This window comes from Chelonoidis abingdonii, chromosome 4 (genome assembly GCF_003597395.2).
Source record: "Chelonoidis abingdonii isolate Lonesome George chromosome 4, CheloAbing_2.0, whole genome shotgun sequence".
NCBI lineage: Eukaryota > Metazoa > Chordata > Testudines > Testudinidae > Chelonoidis > Chelonoidis abingdonii.
In genome coordinates, this window is record NC_133772.1 from 88737808 (window position 1) to 88758988 (window position 21181).

At 44.1% G+C, this 21181-nt stretch overlaps 2 protein-coding genes across 7 annotated transcripts in view; one reads left to right on the forward strand and one right to left on the reverse strand.

Moving 5' to 3' along the window:
* Nucleotides 1–14004, forward strand: part of ZNF106 (zinc finger protein 106) — an 81407-nt gene extending 67403 nt beyond the window's left edge. For 5 of the 6 annotated variants that reach the window (XM_032781512.2, XM_032781515.2, XM_032781517.2 and 2 more), the window contains 2 exons: nucleotides 90–236; nucleotides 9085–14004. In XM_032781512.2, the coding sequence (XP_032637403.1) occupies nucleotides 90–236; nucleotides 9085–9141 (204 nt within the window). In that variant the 3' untranslated portion in view covers nucleotides 9142–14004. Of the gene's footprint in view, nucleotides 1–89; nucleotides 237–3659; nucleotides 6006–9084 lie in introns of those variants that run through there. The other variant, XM_075065445.1, reaches the window with a different exon arrangement.
* Nucleotides 14005–14916: 912 nt separating this feature from the next.
* The window catches only part of CAPN3 (calpain 3), a 65854-nt gene continuing 59589 nt past the window's right edge, over nucleotides 14917–21181 (reverse strand). The window contains exons 23-24 of the mRNA XM_032781518.2: nucleotides 19655–19713; nucleotides 14917–16854 (exon numbers count right to left, since the gene is read on the reverse strand). Of these exons, the coding sequence (XP_032637409.1) occupies nucleotides 16828–16854; nucleotides 19655–19713 (86 nt within the window). The 3' untranslated portion in view covers nucleotides 14917–16827. The remainder of the gene's footprint in view (nucleotides 16855–19654; nucleotides 19714–21181) is intronic.

Genomic DNA, 21181 nt, shown 5'->3' on the forward strand with positions numbered 1-21181 from the left:
TGAAAGCATTATCTGACTTCTCTTTCTCTTCCCCTCCTCTCTCACCTTTCCCCCCTCCCCCGGCTTATTACAATGCACTCTCCCGCCAGTGGCATGGATGTTCACTGATATTTGGAGTTGTGGACCACCTGAAACAACACTTGCTAACAGATCACACCAACCCACATTTTCAGACCCTAAAATGTCGCTGGAAGAACTGTGATGCCTTTTTTACTTCCAGGAAAGGTTCCAAGCAGGTATGTGGTGAAGAAATTTGGATTTGCATGGTGGTCTAGTGGAAAGCAGAGTAAGAAAGTATACAGGATGATAGAATCTTAGATACAAAGTACAGACTATGTTACCATGATTCGGACTTGCTTATTTTCCATGTAAGACCCTACTAATGGTCAAATCTTGATAGTTTAATTGAATTCAGTAAAAGTATTTATAGAAGTAAGTTCAGGAGGACTTGACCCTCAATATACAATTCCCAGTGCACCCTTAGTCTATTCTGAGACACATGGTCATTTTAAAACCAGTATAAAATAAGACACACAGTTTGTTGCTGATAGTTTCCACAGTGTGGTTGGCATTTTCCAAACATTAAAGAAGCCATTGTGCTTGTGCCGAGGAATGTAAATTTGCCTTTTAAAGAAAAGCGTAACTGTTGCCTTTTTAACTGGGTTTTTATTCCATGATTTGCTGTCTTTTAAGTGGAAAATAATAATAATTCTTTTTCTCCATTTTTGGGAAGCGCTCCTTGGAACAGACCTAAAATGGCTGGTTTTGTTTAACAAATTAAATACAGATGATGCAAAAAGATTTCTGAGTCAGTGTTAGCAAAGCTGGGAGAACTGTGGTTTTCATTGGCCAGAACTAGAAAAAGGGAGTACGAGAGCCTGATGTTACCTGGATTAAAGTTTAAAGGAAAATCTGCCATGCTTAGCAATTAAACCATTCTGATTCTAGGCCTTCTTTTTGTTGAATGCTGTAGAAAGTACACAGTGAAGAGAGGTTTGTTTGAGGACTGAAAAGCAGAACTGAAGTCTTTCATCAGTCTTCTAAAATCTATATACAGTGAAAACAGCCCACCAAGAGCAAATCTCAAAAATTCTAAATTAAACTGTAGTTTGGAGATAAGAAGGAATATATGATCATAGGGCCAGGCTTTGCCACCTTCCTTCCTTTTCTTTTTTTTTTTTTTGTTTTTTTAAAAGGATAGGATTATTCACTGAACTGCATACCATTCAACATGAGCAGGGTGGCAGAATGTAAACCAAATTAGTTGTATGAAAACTGATAATAGCTGGATCTCCATTGGGATTACTGATGTACTTTTTATATTTTATGCTTCGAAAAGGGAAGAGAATTGGCCTCTTAAAGTATTCATGGGTAAGGCTATGTTTTAGTCATTGGTATTTTTAGTAAAAATCATGGACAGGTCACGGGCAATAAACAAAAATTCACAGCCTGTGACCTGTCTATGACTTTTACTATACACCCCTGACTAAAATAGATAGGGGTGGGTGGCTGGGTGGGAGTGTGGCTGTGCGTGTGAGTGTGTTAGGGCTGGGGTGCAGGTGCTGGGGGAAGGGCCGGGGGGTGCTGCAGATGCTCGGGATGGGTGCTGCGGGTATGTGGTGGGGGGAGGGGTTACAGGCTGAGACAGGTTCCCTACCCAACTCTTGGAATCTGCAAGCTCCAGTTTCCTAGTTTCATGTGCTGCCTCAGCTCTGCCCTAACCCAGTTCTGCATCTCCATTAGCTGGGAACTGTGGCCAATGGGGCTGGCAGGGGCAGTGCTGGGGAGAGGGGCAGAGCATAAGCTAAGGAGCTGAGCGAGGGAGTTCTTGTCCCACTTCTGGAAGCCCCACCCCCCCATATGAACCGCCTTGCCCCAACCCTCCAGCCCTGAGCCCTCCTACCTAATACCTGCTGCTGAGAGGAAGGCGGAGGGATAAGAATGTCCCAGCAGTGGTGGGCTACTGGCCCAGGGGCTGCCCGAGCTGCTCGGGGCAGCTCCCAGGCCAACAGCACAGGCCACTGCAGACAGAAAGTAACAGAATCCATGATCTCCGTGACATACCACCGAGCCTTATTCATGAGCTATCAAATTGTTCATGTAACTAGTATTTGTAATCGTGTGATCTTATTAATTACTCTCCTGCCTCCACTGTTCCCCTCCCCATTCCCACCTACTGTTTACGTTCCCTTTTGCCTCTTTAATTCTACTATAAGCTCTTTGGGACTGGATCTGTCTCCTTTCATATTTCACTCCTGAGAATTCTAGCACCAAAAAATTAAAATTCTGTAAAATTCTGCATGCTTTTTAAATTGCTCAGACTTCCACACATGAGTCATACAGTTTTCTAGTCATTGTGTGGACCTGCTGCGTTACTTTGGGAAGCGCTTGCTTCTAATTGTCATGACCTTTTATTGACTGTTAGATACATGTTTATTTGCCTTCAGTTCTTTTTTTTTTTTTTTTAATGGGTAAGTAAAATAAATCCTGAGCTGTAATCTAACCCCATTGTGTCACTTTGTACAGGAAAAAGGTGAGAGAGCACGATAGATCTTCCTAGCTGATTCCCTTACTGTCATTTATAGTAAGGCTCCTTTACATCACGGTGGCAATGTAGGGACTTTAAGAATTTCACAGTTTTATGCTCCTAGGGAATTTGACTGAGAATGGGAACATTAACTAACAATAGCAACCTAACAAACATAAACATTAAAGGTCAGGCTACTACATTTCTGTCTCAGAGAAGAGATCAATTAACTGTCAACAGCAACCTTTAACAGTAAGAACAGGAAGTACTTGTGGCACCTTAGACTACAAATTAACAATGATACTAACTACAGTCAGGCTGCTAGTGCATCAGAGAAGAATCAATTAACTCAGGCACAGCTGCTACATTTTGTGCCTCTAGCCACCTTGTGCATAATAAAAAGCCCTACCCTTCCACATCAGTGAGCTGTAGTAGCAAGGGAGAGGGACAGTGTGTGTCTCTCTCTTGCTCTCTCTCAGGGCTTGGCTACATTGGCACTTTACAGCGCTTGCATACTTCGGTGCTCAGGGGTGGTGAAAACACCCCCCTGAACGCTGCAAGTGCAGCGCTGTAAAGTGTCAGTGTAATCAGGGCAGCAGCGCTGGGCACGCCGGCCTCCCAGCGCTGCACTCTACACCTGTAAGGGATGTGGTTTACAAGCAGCGCTGGGAGAGCTCTCTCCCAGCACTGCAGCTCTGACTACACTCACACTTCAAAGCGCTGCCGCGGCAGCGCTCCCACAGCACTGCGGGGCAGCGCTTTGAAATTTCTAATGTAGCCAAGCCCTCAAGATATGTCTTCACAGTTTGATTATTCCGATTTTACAGAAACCATTTTTTAGAACAGATTGTATAAAGTCAAGTGCACGCAACCACACTAAGCACATTAATTTGGCGATGTGTGTCCATGTACCCAGGCTAGCGTCGATTTCCTGAGCGTTGCACTGTGGATAGCTATCCCATAGTCCCCGCAGTCTCCCCTGCCCATTGGAATGCTGGGTTGAGATCCCAGTGCCTGATGGGGCAAAAAACATTGCCGCTGGTGCTTCTGGGTAGAGCCTCACCTCTCCCTCCATGAAAGCAGCAGCCGCCACCAACCGTTTCGTGCCTTTTTTCCTGGGTGAACTGTGCAGACGCCATTCCACGGCAAGCATGGACCCTGCTGAGTGCAAGACAGCAATCATGGACATTTTAAACACCTCGTGCATTCTCGTGCAGTCAATGCTGAACCAGGACCTGCAAAGCCAGGCGAGGAGGCGACGGCTACGGCAGAGCAGCGATGAGAGTAATGAGGACATGGACACAGAAGTCTCAGACTGCAAGCCCCTGCACTTTGGAGATCCTGCTGGTAATGGGGCAGGTTCTAGCCATTGAACACCGATTTTGGGCCCGGGAAACAAGCACAGACTGGTGGGACCGCATAGTGTTGCAGGTGTGGGATGATTCCCAGTGGCTGCAAAATTTTCGCATGCGTAAGGGTACTTTCATGGAACTTTGTGACTTGCTTTCCCCTGCGCCAGAATACAAAGATGAGAGCAGCCCTCACAGTTGAGAAGCAATAGCCCTCTGGAAGGTTGCAACGCCAGACAGCTACCAGTCAGTCAGGAATCAATTTGGAGTGGGCAAATCTACTGGGGGCTGCTGTGATGCAAGTAGCCAAAGCAATCACTAAGCTGCTGCTATGAAAGGTTGTGACTCTGGGAAGTGTGCAGGTCATAGTGAATGGCTTTGCTGCAATGGGATTCCCTCACTGTGATGGGGTGATAGATGGAACCCATATCTTGTCTTGGCACCGGAGCACCAGGGCACCCACTAAATAAACCCCAACGGGTACTTTTCCATGGTGCTCCAAGCACTGGTGGATCACAAGGGACGTTTCACCAACATCCACGTGGGATAGCCGGGAAGTGTTCATGACGCTCGCATCTTCAGGAACGCTACTCTGTTTAAACAGCTGCAGCAAGGGAATTACTTCCCAGACCAGAAAATAACAGTTGGGGATGTTGAAATGCCTGTTATTATCTTGGGGGACCCAGCCTACCCCTTGATGCCATGGATCATGAAGCCATACACAGGCAGCCTGGACAATAGTCAGGAACTGTTCAACAGGCTGAGCAAGTGCAGAATGGTGGTAGAATGTGCATTTGGCCGTTTAAAGGCGCGCTGGCTCACATTACTGACTCGCTCAGACCTCAGCCAAACTAATGTCCCCGTTGTTATTGCTGCTTGCTGTGTGCTCCACAATCTCTGTGAGAGTAAGAGGGAGACCTTTATAGCGGGGTGGGAGGCTGAGGCAAATCACCTGGCCGCTGATTACACACAGCCAGGCACCAGGGCGATTAGAAGAGCACACCAGGAAGCGGTATGCATTAGAGAAGCTTTGAAAACCATTTTCATCACTGGCCAGGGTACAGTGTGACTGTTTGTTTCTCCTTGATGAAACCCACCCCCCCTTGATTGACTCATTCCCTGTAAGCCACCCCGTCCACCACCCCCCTTTGATCACAGCTTGCTTTCTAAGGAAATAAAGTCACTCTCATTTAAAAATCATGTATTCTTTATTACTTAATTATAAAAAGAGGGAGAGAACTGACAAGGTAGTCCAGGTGGGGTTTGGGAGAATAGTAGGGAAGGAAAAGGCCACTAAAAAAAATTTCATAATAATAAGAGCCTTTTGGTTGGGCTGTCCACTGGGGTGGAGTAGGCGGGTGCATGGAGCCTACCCCCACGACTTCTTACTCATCTGGCAGGTGAGGCGGCTAAGGAACATGGGGAGGGTGGAGGGTGGTTATACAGGGGCTGCAGTGGCAATCTGTGATCCTGCTGCCGTTCCTGAAGCTCCACCATACGCCAGAGCATGTCAGTTTGATCACGCAGCAGCCCCAGAGTTGCACCCCGCCACCACTGACCTTCCCGCTGCCATCTCTCATCTCGAGTGTCCCTCCTGTCCTCATGTTTGTCCCTCCTGTCCTCACGTTGGTCCCTCCTGTCCTCGCGGTCACTGGCATCTTTCCTGTACTTTGCTACCATGTCCTTCCATTCATTCAGATGAGCTCTTTCATTGTGGGTCACTTCCATGATTTCCGAAAACATTTTTCTCGCGTCTTTTTTTCTGCCGCCTTATCTGAGAGAGCCTTCGGAACGGAGGAGGGAGGCTTGAAAAATTTGCACCTGCATGAGGGAGGGGAAAAAAGAGAGAGAAGTATGTAAAAAGATACATTTTAGAGAACAATGGTCATACTCTTTCACGGTGAACAACACTATTCACCTTACATAGCACATGTGTTTTCACTACAAGGTCACATTTTGCATCTTAATATTGAGTGCCTGCAGCTTTGGTGTTACAGATCACAGACGCAGGTCCGAGCAGCAGAATTCAGCTTGCCTGCGGCCATGGTAAGCCATTGTCTTTTGGCTTCTGCAGCCTTCATCTATCCAGCGCCCTCCTTTCTCAAATAGCAATCCAGCGCCCTCCTTTCTCAAATAGCAATCCAGCGCCCTCCTTTCTCAAATAGCAAGCAAAGCCCGTTGAGTGCTGCTTCTGTCCTGTTAACGTGCAGTAGCAGAAACCATCCTGTGGCTGGTATCATGGAAGATCACTGCTAAACACCCCCCTTTCCTCTCCCCCACCACCACCACGTGGCTGGTATCATGGAAGATCACTGCTAAACACCCCCCTTCCCCAGCCGTGTGGCTGGTAACAGGAAAGATCCCTGCTAGCCAAATGCAGAAAAGCTCAGCGCCAATCATTCCCCTCCCCCCGCTCCCCCCCGGCTTGGCTATCTGCAGGGAAGGATTTCTTTTAAGCCACAGGCCAACAGCCCAGTAGGAATGGCCATCTCTGTCCCTTTACTTAAATTCCTGAATTTCAGCCAGGTTACCATGAACGATATCACTCTCCTGAGATAACACAGCGAGATAAAGAATGGATGTTGCTTGAATGCCAGCAATCACTGGGACCATACGCAGCTAGGCTTTGTTATGCAATGATACCAGATTACTTGCTACATGCATGGCGTGGTCAAGTGTCCTACCATGGAGGACGGAATTAAAAGCAGCGCTGCCGAACCCTCCAAAGGCTTTTGGAGATCTCCAGGCAGAGCTTCATGAGAATGTCCCTGAAGGATTTCCGCTCCATCCCCGAACATGTTAACAGACCTTTTCCAGTAACTGTACTGGCCCGCAAATGATCCCAAGTCCTCAGGGCAATTAATCATTAAAAAACGCTTGCTTTTTAAACCATGTCATATTTACACAAGGTACACTCATACCCAGAGATCCCCGTTCCATGACTTCATTGTCTGGATAGTTTGCTTGGAGGGCTAGGGAAGGGTAATTCCTTCCGGGTGAGAAAAGCTCCTGGCTGTTTGAGGAGGAAACGGAGTGCTGTGTGTCCTACCAAGCTATCCTCCTCATCTTCCCCGTCCGCAGAATCCTCAGCCCATGGGCTTCCGATTACCACCACCCCCCAGCAGTCGAATCCACGACAGGGGTGGGTAGTGTGGCAGACCCCCCTAGAATTGCATGCAGTCAGCATAAGAACGGAAATATTTTTGGCCTGCCCGGACCTTCCCGTGCTTCTTTGATTTTCTGGTAGGCTTGTCTGAGCTCCTTAGCTTCACATGCACTTTGTACTGGAGTCCTGGAAGTGGCTCAGGCCTCTCTGGCAGTCACATGGCCACGTGGAAATTTTTTCAATGTTTTTTTCATTTTTGGTTGTCTTTTGAACGGAGTCTGTTAGCACGGAATCCCTCTCCCATATAGCGATCAGATCCAGCACCTCGCCGTGGTGGTCATGCCGGAGCTTCGTTTTTCGATCTCAGGAGACTGCATTGTTAACCATTGTGTTGATGACGTCCTGTTGGTCAACTGTTGCTGGTGAGATCTCCATGCTGGCCAAACAGGAAATGAAATTCAAAAGTTCGCAGGGCTTTTCCTGTCTACCTGGCCAGTGCATCCGAGTTCAGATGGCTTTCCAGAGCGGTCACAATGGTGCACTGTGGAATAGCTTCCGGAGGCCAATACTGTCGAATTGCGGCCACACTAACCCTAATCCGACATGGCAATACCGATTTCAGCACTACTCCCCTCTTTGGGGAGGAGTACAGAAATTGGTTTTAAGAGCCCTTTATATGGATATAAAGGGCTTCGTTGTGTGGACGGGTGCAGCGTAAAATCAGTTGAACGCTGCTAAATTCAGTATAAACGCGTAGTGTAGACCAGGCCTCACTTGTTGGCACGCATGTACACCCAGCCCCACCCCCCCAATAGTGATCACACAGGCATGCACACTCAGCCCCCAGCTCCTGTCTCAAGGCTGCTCCAGGTATGTTGGAACAGACGTGCTGCCTGGGCTGCCGGGAAAGAGGTGCATGTCCCCTGGCAAATTTTGTTTTTGCATTTTTGCACAGAATCCCCCCATGAGTTATATTTATATTGTGCCTAGCAAGTGACCACCTCCCTCAATATAGCATCCCAGGGAAGATGATAAATAAGACAAAACCAATCCCTACAGTATATCAGTAGACCAGGGGTGGGCAAACTACAGCCCATAGGCCTGATGCGGGCCCTCAGGGCTTTGGATCCGGCCCGTGGGCCATGCACTGCTGTCAGAAGTGGCCAGCACTACTCCCCTGTGGTCCCTGGGCGGAGGGGATGGGGGGAGCAGAGGGCTCTGTGCATTGCCCTTCCTCCAGGCACCACCTCAATGGGAGCTTCAGGGGAGGTATCTGGAGATGCGGCAAGGGCAGCACATGCAGAGCCTTCCCCCTCTTCCCCCCCTCCCTCAGGGCCACAGCGCTTCCTGGCGCAGCGTGGAGCCAGGATTGGCATGCAGGGAGCCTGCCCTGGCCCTGGTGCATGCTGCTGCCAACCCAGAGCTGCTTTAGGTAAGTGACACCGGGCCAGAGCCCAAACCCTGCCTGCACCCCACCCCCTAACTCCCTACCATAAGTCCCCTGCCTGCACCTCGCACCCCTCCTGCACCCCAACTCCCTTCTCTGAGCCCCCTTATACTCCTCGCACCCCTCCTCTGCCCCAATCCCTTGCCTTGAGCCTGTTCCTGCACACCACTTCCCCTCCCACACCCCGCACTCCCTCCTGCACCCCAACCTCCTACCCCGGCCCTGCATACAATTTCCCCACCCACATGTGGCCCTCGGCCCAAAAAGTTTGCCAACCCCTGCGCTAGACACTTCCATTCCCCTTGGCGACTGTAGTCAGAATTGGGATGATTACAATTATGTTTAAATTTAGCAGTTGCTAGCATCATTCTATTAATTTCCCCCTAAACAGTATGAACAGGGATTATCTGAGAACCTTGCTAGTTAAATTTTCTATAAACATGCCCCCCCCCAGAAGCTTTTAGCATAGGTTTTATAATGCTGTTCTACCATAGTTCATATCTTGCTTGCTAGGCACCTTGGTATGGATTACTGGGTGTTAACATCTTCTGCAAGCCACTGATTTCTTAATGTGTTCAGAATGCTGTGCACTGTGGCTTCTAGAACCCTTTGCACTCATTCTTTAATGACTTGTTCTCTGTTCCTCTCCCTCCAGGATGCTGCAGGACACATTGAAAGACATGCCATGGATGACAGCAGAATCGACTCATGAAGCTTTTCACCTCCCATATTGGGAAGTAATTTTATACATCAGAACTATTCCATACATCATTCACCTCTTGTCCCGTCCTCTTTCCTCCTCCTTTTCCTCCTTGGAGTGGAAAAAGGGAGTGGGGCCTAACTGCCGTACTACAGAGACTGCATGTCACATGCAACTCTGTAGAAATGGGAGCGGCCATTAACATTCAGACCAAACTGTGTTCAGTTTTTTGTCCAGTTTTTATTCATCAGAAGACACTATGAGCATCCGCTCTTGTCTGCCCATTTGAAGAAGTGCATTCTGTGCATCTAAGATTGGGTATTCAGAGGGGTATTCTGACTGAGATAAAACTAGGTGCCAGGATTCAGTGACTCACCTTCAAATGTGCAAGTATCTAACCAAGGCGAGTAGCGTTCAGCTGTTTCATGTTGTATGCAAATCCCACACAAACTTTCATTTTTTAGCCAATTTTAATAAAATAATTCTAACTAGAAAGACACAAGTTCCACAGAGAGTTAGCACTGAACTTCCATTACAAATGTTGGCTGTCCTCATAAAACTACATAGTATTTTAATGGGAAACTGGAATGAAGTGATTCCTTTTTTTAATGTTAACTGCAATTTATGCTTTGACATTTTGATTATTCTTTGTTTAAAGGTTGCTCTGATTGGTAAAATGCACAGTGACTGACTGGATTTCATTGTCCTGCACATTACATTCTCTAAGGAGATTTTGTGATGAGGGCGGACACTCTTTTGAGAGGTGTTGCAGCCGCAAAGCAGCCTGATTTCTTCCTTCAAATCCACTCAGTGATCTCTAACAAATTAAAAGACTAGGGACCTTAGTGGCAGACAGTACAGAGAGTAATGCCAGCTTCGTATTTTGCATTTTGACAACCACTACTGTCTTGATACAACAGTAGAGCTGGATTCCGGATTCCTGGTAGTTTATTTTCGCAGATTTCATAACTTATTTTAGTTGAGATCGCATAGAATTTTGTTGACTGGCATTGCAATCCTGTCTCTTTATGGAAGGTCAATTTACTGAGCAGATGCACAAGCACCACATGTCTGAACACAGCCATTTTGGTGTTGCTCAGTTTCCAGTATAAACTGACTTTATTTGTATCAGCTTCGTAATCACTCGAGTTTATCATGGAAGTGTGCAACAGAGAGCTGCTGAATGTGGAGCAGGATTTTAGAGTCCGGGCATCTCAAGCAGAAGCTGAGGGTACGAAGTGCATATCATCTGTAGAGGACTTCATTCTAGGAATGCTTTTAAGATACCGCAAACTGCCATAAAAGGAAGGCCATTCTTGTTTGTAGTGGTCTGATTTGCTCCTTACTTACTCCTGAGGGGGACTGAAATCTCATTTGTCCAGCAGGAACTGCAAAATAGAAAAGGCTGTTTGTGGGATTGGTCCCTCCCCACCTCCATCCTTTCCCCCTTCCCCACACACCTTCTAGATCATGAGACTAAGTGAAGGTAGCAAAGGGTGATCTTCCCTCCCTTTTAATAATATCAGCTCAGTACAGGAAAGTAAGAGTTCTCACTAGATGTGCAAAGAAGGCAAAAAGAAACCTAATAGCAGAAACTGCTTTTTTCATAGGCAAGTCCAGAACCTGCTGAAGAGGTTGAATATGCTGTGAGTTTCATCTGGTGTCTCTTCAGTTACCGAGGTCAAGGCTTAAATATTCCTAATGCAGATTAATGTAATGTTATAGCCTTGCTTTTTGGTAATGGAGAAACCTTTTTGTTCACCAAAGTGATTGAGGAAAGCTCGCCACATACTCTGCCCTGCTACTAAATCAAAGAGTCTCTGAAGGTCATCCTTTTATGTTTGTCTGAAAGAGGGGTGAGAAATCTCTGTAGTTACACAAAATCAGTATTTTTCTTGTATCTCTTTAACTTTAGCAATAGAATAAAGTGCCCACCTTATTTCCTGAGCTGTAGGAGTCCTCATGGTTGACTTTTAAAGAAATAGGTTCCTAATATATTGATAAGTTTTTCTTTTGTGAAGACTTCTCCAAAGAAAAGCAGAGAATTGCACTGTGAGCCTTGATGTTTTTGCTGTGGCCTAAGGGTGGAGTATTTTAAGTGCCAGTCTAATTCAAGGAGCTCGCTGAGCAGTGTAATTTTTGTGTGCATATGGTGGATTTTTTGGCAACTCAGTCTTAAAACAGAAGGCTGTGGAAGGCTTACAAAACACCACCTAAACCACTGACATTCAGGAGCTTTCACACAATAGGAAAGTGGCATGCAAAGGTGTGGAAGAAACTGAATTTTTTAGGATATTCTTAGCAGAATGTGATTTGAAGTGAAGGTACAGAGCCATGTGTATTAAGGACAAGCTTGTGGAGTGCATTCTGAGGACTGGTGTGCGTGTGCATTTTGTTACTTTTCCTTGTGGTACTTTGCACTGTTTCCCTATTTCTTTAATATGTTGGGAGACTGTCAATGACTGTGTTTGCAAGAATGTGTGAATGTTATTTTCACTATATTAAGTATTGCTAGGTATGCCGTTCTCACACTTTTTTCATTTGTGTTCCTGACTATAATGGTGTGTTGGAGTGGGGGTTGTGGGTTTTTTTGTTCTTGTTTTTATTTAGTTAGATGAGAGCAAAGAAAGATTTCCAACTCTTTAGTTCATTTCAAGACATCTGAAATATTTTCTTTGGTTAACTTTTTTAAACTATCCTCCTAGTGTAGTTGGAATTGATGAAATGTAGCCTTCTATTATGCCAGAAGGAGAGAACTAACTGTGATTCTCATGGGTGCCTATGTTTGGTAGCTTACAAAGAAACAGATGTTGATTAAATATAAGAATTGGTGGTGGTCAGGGAAAATTATGTAGGTGGATGAATTTTAAAAAAGTTTTAGCAGCATATTCATAAATTGTCTGTAGTTACTTTTGGGGTTCAGAGAAAAAGGTTACACCATTTTGCTGCATCGCAGCAAATTTCCATGAGAGAGTCCTAAGCCACAAAGCTGTCATGAAGATCTGAACTTCCCCAAAGTTATGGGGCATTTGGATATGGGGTTCAGTTTTTGGCCCATCTGTATTATCCACTTTCCTACCTGTTCAACTGGAAATCTGGGTGGATTTGATTAATGACCACTTAGTTCTTCCAGGCACTAAGAAAATTGCAGGGACAGTGGTTGATAAATTAATTTTTCATTAGGTCTTTAAATTTAAAATCTGGGTTTATTAGGCAAATTTGGTCCCCCATCCCTGAACCCACACAGGAGTCTGACATCTGGCATCCCTCCACTTGAAGAAGAACTAGAAATTGTCTTGAGAAAGGAGAATATTTATTGAAAGAATAGATGTCTCTAGGAAAGCAATACTACACTTCAGAAGCAGTGTTCAAGACTATTTATTTGGCTTTTCTTGAAAGGAAAGAGTTAAAAATAAAGTAAATAGAGGAAAGTGGGGCTTTATTTTTATTTTTTTCTTGCATATTGGCTAAGGGCTGTGTATGGTGTATAACTAAAATATGAAGGTCTTGTTGGAGTGCATGGCACCACTCCCCACTGCTGCTGCCCCCCCCCCAAACAATACTGATATTTCGCTTATGCCATGACCATGTTTAGTGGGTGTAAGTGATGAGAACATGATCGTGTGTGGTAACATAGGAAATAGGTTATGTATCACAGAAGATAATCTTCAGGAAACCTTTCCACTGTAAATTTTTTTTTTTAAGAAGAATCTGGGAATTCCACATGATGTTTGCCTACTCCACCTCCAATCACAAGGAGGAGGGAATAAATGGAGTAGCTTTAAAAAGTTTTGTGTCATCCTCTAGCTGTATCCCAAATTACAACTTATTTGTTCTCAGAAAACAGCAATCCAATTGGTAGATACATTATCAATGTTATTGCTTTTCAGTCATCTTTTCCCCCTCCCAATTGCAGGGCTTTAATGGAAGAAATGGTAGCTAGCTGATGATAGTTTAGTGTTTCTCACTCCCCCTCCCCCCCCATCCCCCAAGACGCCTTAATTACTGAGCTGTGGTCAGTAAGGGCCATTTTTGAGGTAGATGGGGAATTTTTCCACCCATGGCAAAAGAAAACCTTTTCAATTCATTGATACAAAAATGCATTAAATACCCCAGCTTCTGTTTGCCTTCTTGTGACAAGTGTTTAGAATGCAGACTTCAAAAATGCATGGTCAAAATATAAGATGATAAATGAAATTTGTTGTCAAAGCCTGTTGCTAAACAGCACACATGTAAGATTTTCTGTGCATATTTGCAGACCTTCACACTGCAACACTACTGGATCAAAATAAACAAAGAAAAACAGCAAAACATATAAATGCAAATCAAGTTCTAGCAAACATTGGATTCTTGTGGATAAATCTGTGATCATGACAGAATGACTTCCCTTTTGTGACTAAACACAAATACAAGATGAAATTTAAGATGTTTTCAGGTATGTATGGTACTACTGCCTGGACATAGTCTAAATAGTCCCAGATTGTAGAATATGCAAGCAAGTTATTGAAATGGTTTCAATTATTGTTTGTAAACTATTTATTAGTAAAAATAAAGAGCAAACTGTAGGTAACGTGTTTTTTGTTTTTTTGAATATGTACCTGCCAGCTTCTCCAACTTCATTTTGTTACAAATGTTAAACCGAGTCTTTGGAAGAATGAAAGTGGGATAAAACAATGTGGCTTTTTAGCTGCTTTCTCTTCAGTTCGTATAAATCTTTCGTCTTTTACTAAAGATTTCCTAAATTAAGCTGTGTGAATCATGTGCACAGAATGACTTGGCCTTTCCTCTTTCATTTTGGTGCAAAGCTGTGAACATATTAATGGAACTTTATAAAACAAAAAAAAAAAAGGAAAAAATAAAAGTTCTTTATACTAAGATGTTCTGTCTGTCAGCTTAATTCATTCTGAATGGAATTAATTCCTTCACTTGATAGATTAAATCATTTTAACTTATCAGCTGTGATAGCTTTTATATGGAATGACCAGAAAGTGTAACATTCATGTATGCTTCCAACTGGGAAGTAAAGACACTGGATTTACCACTGGACTGAAATAGAGAGACCCTTGTGTTCTGGCCTGCCTTGCTAGAGTTGCCATGTCACCTTAGGCAAGTTATTTAACCTGTCTCTAATATTTAAGTACCTCATGGATGGTGAGGATTAGTAAACATTCTTACAGCATTTTGAACATAAAGGCCAACAAACTTTTTTTTTTTTTTTTTTTTAATTTCTTCCCCCAGAACCTCTGCCATGGTTGAATGCACACCAGATTTTTGGGCTAATTGTATTAAAATGTTCTGGTGGCTCTGTTCTGCTGTATCCAAGAGAGCATGATTTGTCCATGAATGCTGATACCACACCACATAAACAAAGAGGCTGTAATCATGACAATGCTTAATGTCTTTAGAATTTGTTTTTCTCTGTATTTGCTCCATCTGTGTGTTCTGGAGACTATATGTTGATTTTAAAGGGTTAATTTACAGATGCCTTTAAGTTAGAGGGAAATCAATATAAAAACCCAACACCTTTGCCATATAAGTAGCCTCAAAGCATCCCATGTACAGCATAATTAAGCACTTTCCAGTCTTTCATTTTGCCTCTTCATTCCTGCACAAATGACAATGAATCAAACCACAAGCACAAGTATTTATTAGATTGCATAAGTAGAACTATTATATCTGAATTGCACCAAATTCTTTTTTCCCAAAATAGTCACATTCAGTGAAGGTGCCTAGGAACCTCTTAAATTTACAAATGGACATGGAGTCACCTTCCAAGATAAACCCACTTTTACCGTTTGTTGTGGGATTGGAAAGTAGTAGTTTCTCTTTTTAAATCTCCATCTTAGGCATGCTGTCAATCACAGAAGCCTCCCACTTTGTTGATTCCAGTAGTAGCTATGCACATAGATAATCCTAATGTTTTGGCCTCTTTGGAGAAAGGAGTTTGAGGTTTCTGATAAGCTTGCTTTTCTCTCTGCTTAACTTAAACCCACAAGCCAATGCAAGTGCGGGGGAGGGGGACAGCTCAAGACAACAGGGTAAGTTGATGCTAAGTAATTGACAAATTGCTCTTTTAAAAAGAGCTTCAAATCATGGAAGCTCCTTTCCATCTAACAACTCAATGCTGAAATGAAGGCTGGTTTATAAACTGTAGTACAGATCCAAAGCTAACACTCTAGGCTGATATGAGGAGCAAACAGTTGATACAGTAGAGTTGTTCTAGATTAATACTAGTATGTCAGATAAAACTTACATTCACAGAGTGACATTTGTAAAAACGAAGTTGAGACTAAAAGACCAGAAGTTGCTTGTATTAAAGTGCAGTTTTGTAAGCTTAAAATCTGAAGGATGCAGTTTTCACGTGAGACGGGAGCTAGGCAAGCTTGCAGTTAGTTGTTGGATTCAGTTCCACTGATAGTCTGTTGAGGAAGGGTTTAAAATAATACAATGGTACACAATGGGGCAGTGTATAAAATAACAGGAAGTGATCACTTATTTGTGTAGTATAGAAGGGTGTGTCTCTTCTAGATAGTCATAAGGCAGCTTAGTATCCAAATATCAAGGTATTTACAGGTCAGATTTTCCAAAGAGACTAAGGGAGTTAGTCTCGCAGTTCCCACTGAAAATGGAGGGGAGTTTAACTCCATATTTTGTTGGTGCCTCATTTGTCTTGTTTTCAACAGGCAGCAAGCCCTTGTCAGCACACAAAGTACATCTACATTTAAAAAAAAAAAAAAGGAGTTGGGGGAAATGTGTTCTTAACCTGGATTATCTACAGGGGCTGAAATAGCAGTGAAGACACAGCAATGCACCTTTTAACTCAGGTTAGCAGCTGGAGGTCAGACCCAGGCTGCCCCCACTGGCTTGAACTGGAGCTGCTAACTCCAGTTAAAAGCCACACTGCAGTGTCTTCACTGCCATTTTAACCCATGTAGATAATCCAGGTTAAGAACACATTTATTTATTCACCTTCTATTGCATTGTAGACATATCCATAATGTCTTAATCACTTATGTTCTTGTACAACATCAACACTGCCCCACTGAGCCATTATAGGAAAAATACTAGATGGTTCATCGCATGAAGAAAAACAGGATCAGTGTGATTTATGGTTGAGTACACTGTTGTGAAGAAGCAGCACTAGCAATACTGAAACCAGAATTAGAATAGAGGAACTGAAGAGTGAGAAGATGGCAGTGGTACCTATCAGTCACAGTTCAGATACAGACCTAGTCCTGCATAAGGACTAACAGTTGACTTGGAATTACTAGCCATGGAGAGGTAGGGAAAATATTTTCCATATGCCAGCATTGTATTGGAAAGGCATGTGCATTGTGTGGGGAGTGACTAATGGTAACCTTACCATGCCAAAAATGCTTACGTTTTGTCATCAATAAGTTAAACCTTTGCTGCAAAAGTAAAATGCCAGGGAGGCATTAAAAGACTAGTTTTTAGGTAGTGAGCTCTAGTCACTTTCCTAAAGGGTATTGCCATCTATTTTTATATTGTGCCTTCCTCGAGTTCAGCATTGGAACGTGCAAGTTGCCTTGGGTAACAATCGTTCTTTGCTCAGTGGCTCCTGGCAGGGGAAGCAGCTGTGTTGGGAAGTTCTTCATATTCTGAGGCTGGTTGCTTCCAACAGAAATCCTGAGCGGTGTGGGCAGTGTTCATGCACAAGGGGAGGGAGGCCAGGTCGATTTAAGCATACATGGTGAGTTGCAGCCACTGAAAGAAGAGTGAAAGTTATGTAGCAATAGAAGTGATTTTAACATGACTGGAGAACAGCAGACCATTGCCATTCGCATCATTCACACAACAAAACTCAGAACTGATGATCCTTCTATTACTGCCAGTTCTTGTTTCTATGAACTGTAACATGAAACTGCTTAGAGATACTTTATTTTAAAATGTGGGGTATTTCGATGAATATGACTTTGGCATGGTCTCTAGAATCCCTCTTGTGGTTGGTGGTGATTCACAGTCACACAGGACTTATAGCCTAGTTCTCCCACACCAAGATTCACTCTCAGCAATTGTCTTTTCATGGGTATGGCCCCCAGAGCCAACCATGTAATAATGTTCAGATAGTTCCTCATTACACATAGCTGAAGTGGCCCCCGTTCTTTCACTTTTCATCCATGTCTGTTGTTCCTTTGGGACTGGCTGCTTTTCCCCCATATGTTGTTCCCAGGGCCAGCTGCTTATATGGAACTGCACCAAGAATTGTGTGATGTAAATGCACAGATGGGAAGGCAAAGGAGTTAACTAGTTTTCTTGATCCCTGATAACAGCTGAACTTCTACCAGTGAAGACAGGGATTTGGTAACTCCCCCGCTGTTGTTCTCTTCACACACACCCACACACCCCTCCCAAAAATGCCAATCTGAGGTGAGGAAAACATTCTTTGGAGCCTGACTCCTTTCCCCAAACATGCCCTTTGATAGCAACCACTTCTAAAAGGCTCATAAACACGTTAATTCCAAATAATAGTGGGAGTAGATTTAGGCCCATGCCATAGAGAATCATGCTTATATCCGGCCCATTTGGCTAGGCCCTCATCACATAGCAGTTTCTGATCCCCCCCCTAGGCCCATCTGTCTCCCCAGGAACCCAAAAGGGATGAAGACAAATGCATTTTACGTGGTTCTATGGTGATATGAAGACTGGGAATGAGAGGTTACAGTTGCACTTGGTAAAATAGTGACTTCCAAAACCTAAGAGTAGAGTGCATCCCCCACCTCCTTCCCCTCACAATTTAAATCAAAAACAGGGTTATAAAATGAAGTAATGTAAATGGGATATATTTATAGGTAGCTAGCAGCTTTCACCCCAGAATACTTCATAAACAGTATAGAAGACAGCTGGAGCCACTGAAATGCAGCCATTCCTAGAGCTGGAGGATAGCTGCCTGCTACCATGCACTATGTCACCAGGAAGAGGATGTTGGCTGAGGAGGTTCTTTGCTACTGTGGAGCCTATTTCCGGTCCTCCCTCTGTTCTGCATCTGGGCAGAATTCCTCTGGGCGGCATCTGCTGGCTCCCTTGATGTCTTCAAGGAGCACTGGGTGCTGTCTGGGGTTCTCTGCTCAGAGTCCCCTCAGGTTCCCTTTGTTTGATCCTTTGACCTTCACACCTGTCCCTGTTACATTTTTTGTTGTCCCTTGTAATTATTTGAGTTCCTGGACCTTGTGCATCTTCCCCTAAGGGTTGGGGAGGGTCCTTTAGCGATAGGCAGGCTTGCACCTGCCCGCTTCCTCGTACCCAATAGGAACACTCATTATGTTATGCAGCATTGTGGGCAGTGGCAATGGTCTGAATGTTGTCCCATGCTACTTGCTCAAACACTTCTCTTAATGCAAAGTCTCAAAGGATCCCCATGTTTACCCAGGGCCGATGCACCTTCTGTTTTTTGTTGTTTTTTTAAATCTTACTGAAATGACTTGCATGGAGTAAGAATGCATGGACTTCACTTTACATACCGCTAAAGGGTGAAAGGCTAAATTTTTTCTTCTGTATCTAGTCAAATCCTTGATAGGGTCTAACCTTTTATTTTGCCTCCATTCCAGGGTATACACTGTAAAAAGATCTATCAGAGCTTTGTATCTATAGTACAATAAGCCTCACCTGAGATGTAAGATGATAAACAGTGCAGGTTTAACCACCTTTCTCGCCCTTCTTTGTTCCTTTGATCTATTTTTATTTTCTCTACAAGTCATTTCAGACAGCTGATGCATGTTAAACTATGGAACACTGACCTTGTCAGCTGAACTTTTTAAAAGTACATATGCCATAATGGTGAGGTCTTATTTGAGAACTAGGCAGAGGGACCACTTTAGGGTAGGATCATTGGGGTAGGAGATTATTGTCCAAAATATTTTAAATGGTGTGTTTAGTTTTAAATTGTTTTGTAAACTTCTAAAGTTCTTGGATGCACTTTAAATGACAAATTGAAAGAGAAGTGGGTTGCATTCTGATTGTCTAATTTAGCTTATCGATCTAACGGTTTTATACTGCCACATGTCACTGTGTATCTGAGCATCTTCCACATAAAATTGATAGCAATAGCAAACTCACAGATGTTATGGAGTCTCTTATCTTACCGCTTGGACAGTAATGTCAGCTTAACTCTGACAAGACTTTGGCCTTGGCCACACTGGCGCTTTACAGCGCTGCAACTTTCTCACTCATGGGTGTGAAAAAACACCCCCTTGAGCGCAGCAAGTTACAGCGCTGCAAAGCGCCAGTGTAAACAGTGCCCCAGGGCTGAGAGCGCAGCTCCCAGGGCTGCAAACTAATCCCCATGGGGAGGTGGAGTACCTGCAGCGCAGGGAGAGCTCTCTCCCAGTGCTGGCGCCGCAACCACACTCATACTTCAAAGTGCTGCCGTGGGAGCGCTCCCGCGACAGCGCTTTGGAGTTTCGAATGTAGCCAAGCCCTTCATTAAGCATAAGGGTGACGAAGAGTAAGAACAAAATTGCTCAACCTGACCATAACCCAAGAAAAATACCTGAGTAAAATTATTTACCTCCAAGACATTGAGTTTAATTATACCATCTCCATCTTTATCGAAGGCGTGGAATGCCCCTAAGGAAAGACCAATCAACACAAATTACATATAATAACTACAGATAAAGTGAAGCTCATCCTGTGTATAACAAACCAAACTACAGTCCCAATCTGTTGTATAGAATTAGGCTGATAAGTTACTGGGCTTGTTAAGTGTCCTTGCTCTGTTCCTCACCTGTAGTCTACAAGGAACAGTTACTTATTTTCTTTTGGATTTATAAACTGTGCCTGTCATGTCACATAGTCCTTGAGCCCATATGTGAAATTATTAAAATAACACATATGGCTACCTCATATATAGCCCTACAGTCACATCCTTGAAGTGAAACACTGAGATAATATATCAGCTTCACACCACATACTGTAGCACAACAGATAAACGTGGTCAGATCAGTGAGAGAAGCAAAATTCATAGTTGAGGGCCCTCCTGCCTTTAGTAGTTGGATTTATACAGGGCCAGTTAGTTATGAGCAAGGATGACCATGCTATTGTGGCACACAGAGTGAGAGGAAATACCCAATAATAATGTACCCAAATAACATATGCAACTGGAAAGAAAGAGAAATTAAGATGCTGAAAAACTCTGTTCCCTATGGCTAATGATATTAAGCAGCAGCATTTCTCTCCAGTTGTAGCTAGCAAATAGCCTTCAATAGTAGCTTTATTTATGGGATATTTTACATTGCTGGAGTACTAATGAATAGGGTGATCATATCTCCCTATGCTCAATATGGGACATCTGGTAAAATTACTCGTATTCAAGTGAGTTCATGGCAAGCAATCAGAACTATGCAGTACAACTGTTCAAATTAACATCAGCATTGACTGAACTCCAATTAAAAAGAAATACTGCATAGTTGGATTCTTTTTATTTACCTTCTTATCTTTAAGGATTTAAGGTTCACATGGAAAGAGGTGACACACTCCTATCCCCTCCACACACACACGTACCGTTCTTCACATGGGGGTGGAGGGATGGGTGACCAACCAACCCGACCCTCCGTGCCTGGTGCTCTCCACCCTCTGTGCCTGGCTGGGGTCCTGGGGCAGACCTGCCTCTCCCAGTACCTGGTGCTGCATCTTCCATAGGCAACACATGGGGGGGCAGATGCTCACATGCTCCCCTCCCCCCAATTTCTGCCAGGGTTCACACCAGAACATGGCCAGCAGCAGCCTTTTGACATTGTGCGAGATGGCGAATGGCCCAGGATAGAGGACTCTGGAGATCTGTGCTTGGCGGCCCATACCCCGATTGGGGTGACGGGCATGAGTGAGTGAGTGAGATGGAAGGGATGGGGGAGCAGCTTCCAACCACAGGGGAGGAGGAGTGGAGGAAGGGATGACCTGGCCTATGTCTTTGAAGAGCTCAGCTCTTCCTCCCCTCTCCTGCCCCTCATGACTGGAAGCAGTTTGTCCCTTCCTGCCCATACAGTCTCGAAAGGCAGCTAACACCTCCAGGCTGCTGCTGCTGGCTGCCAACTTAACC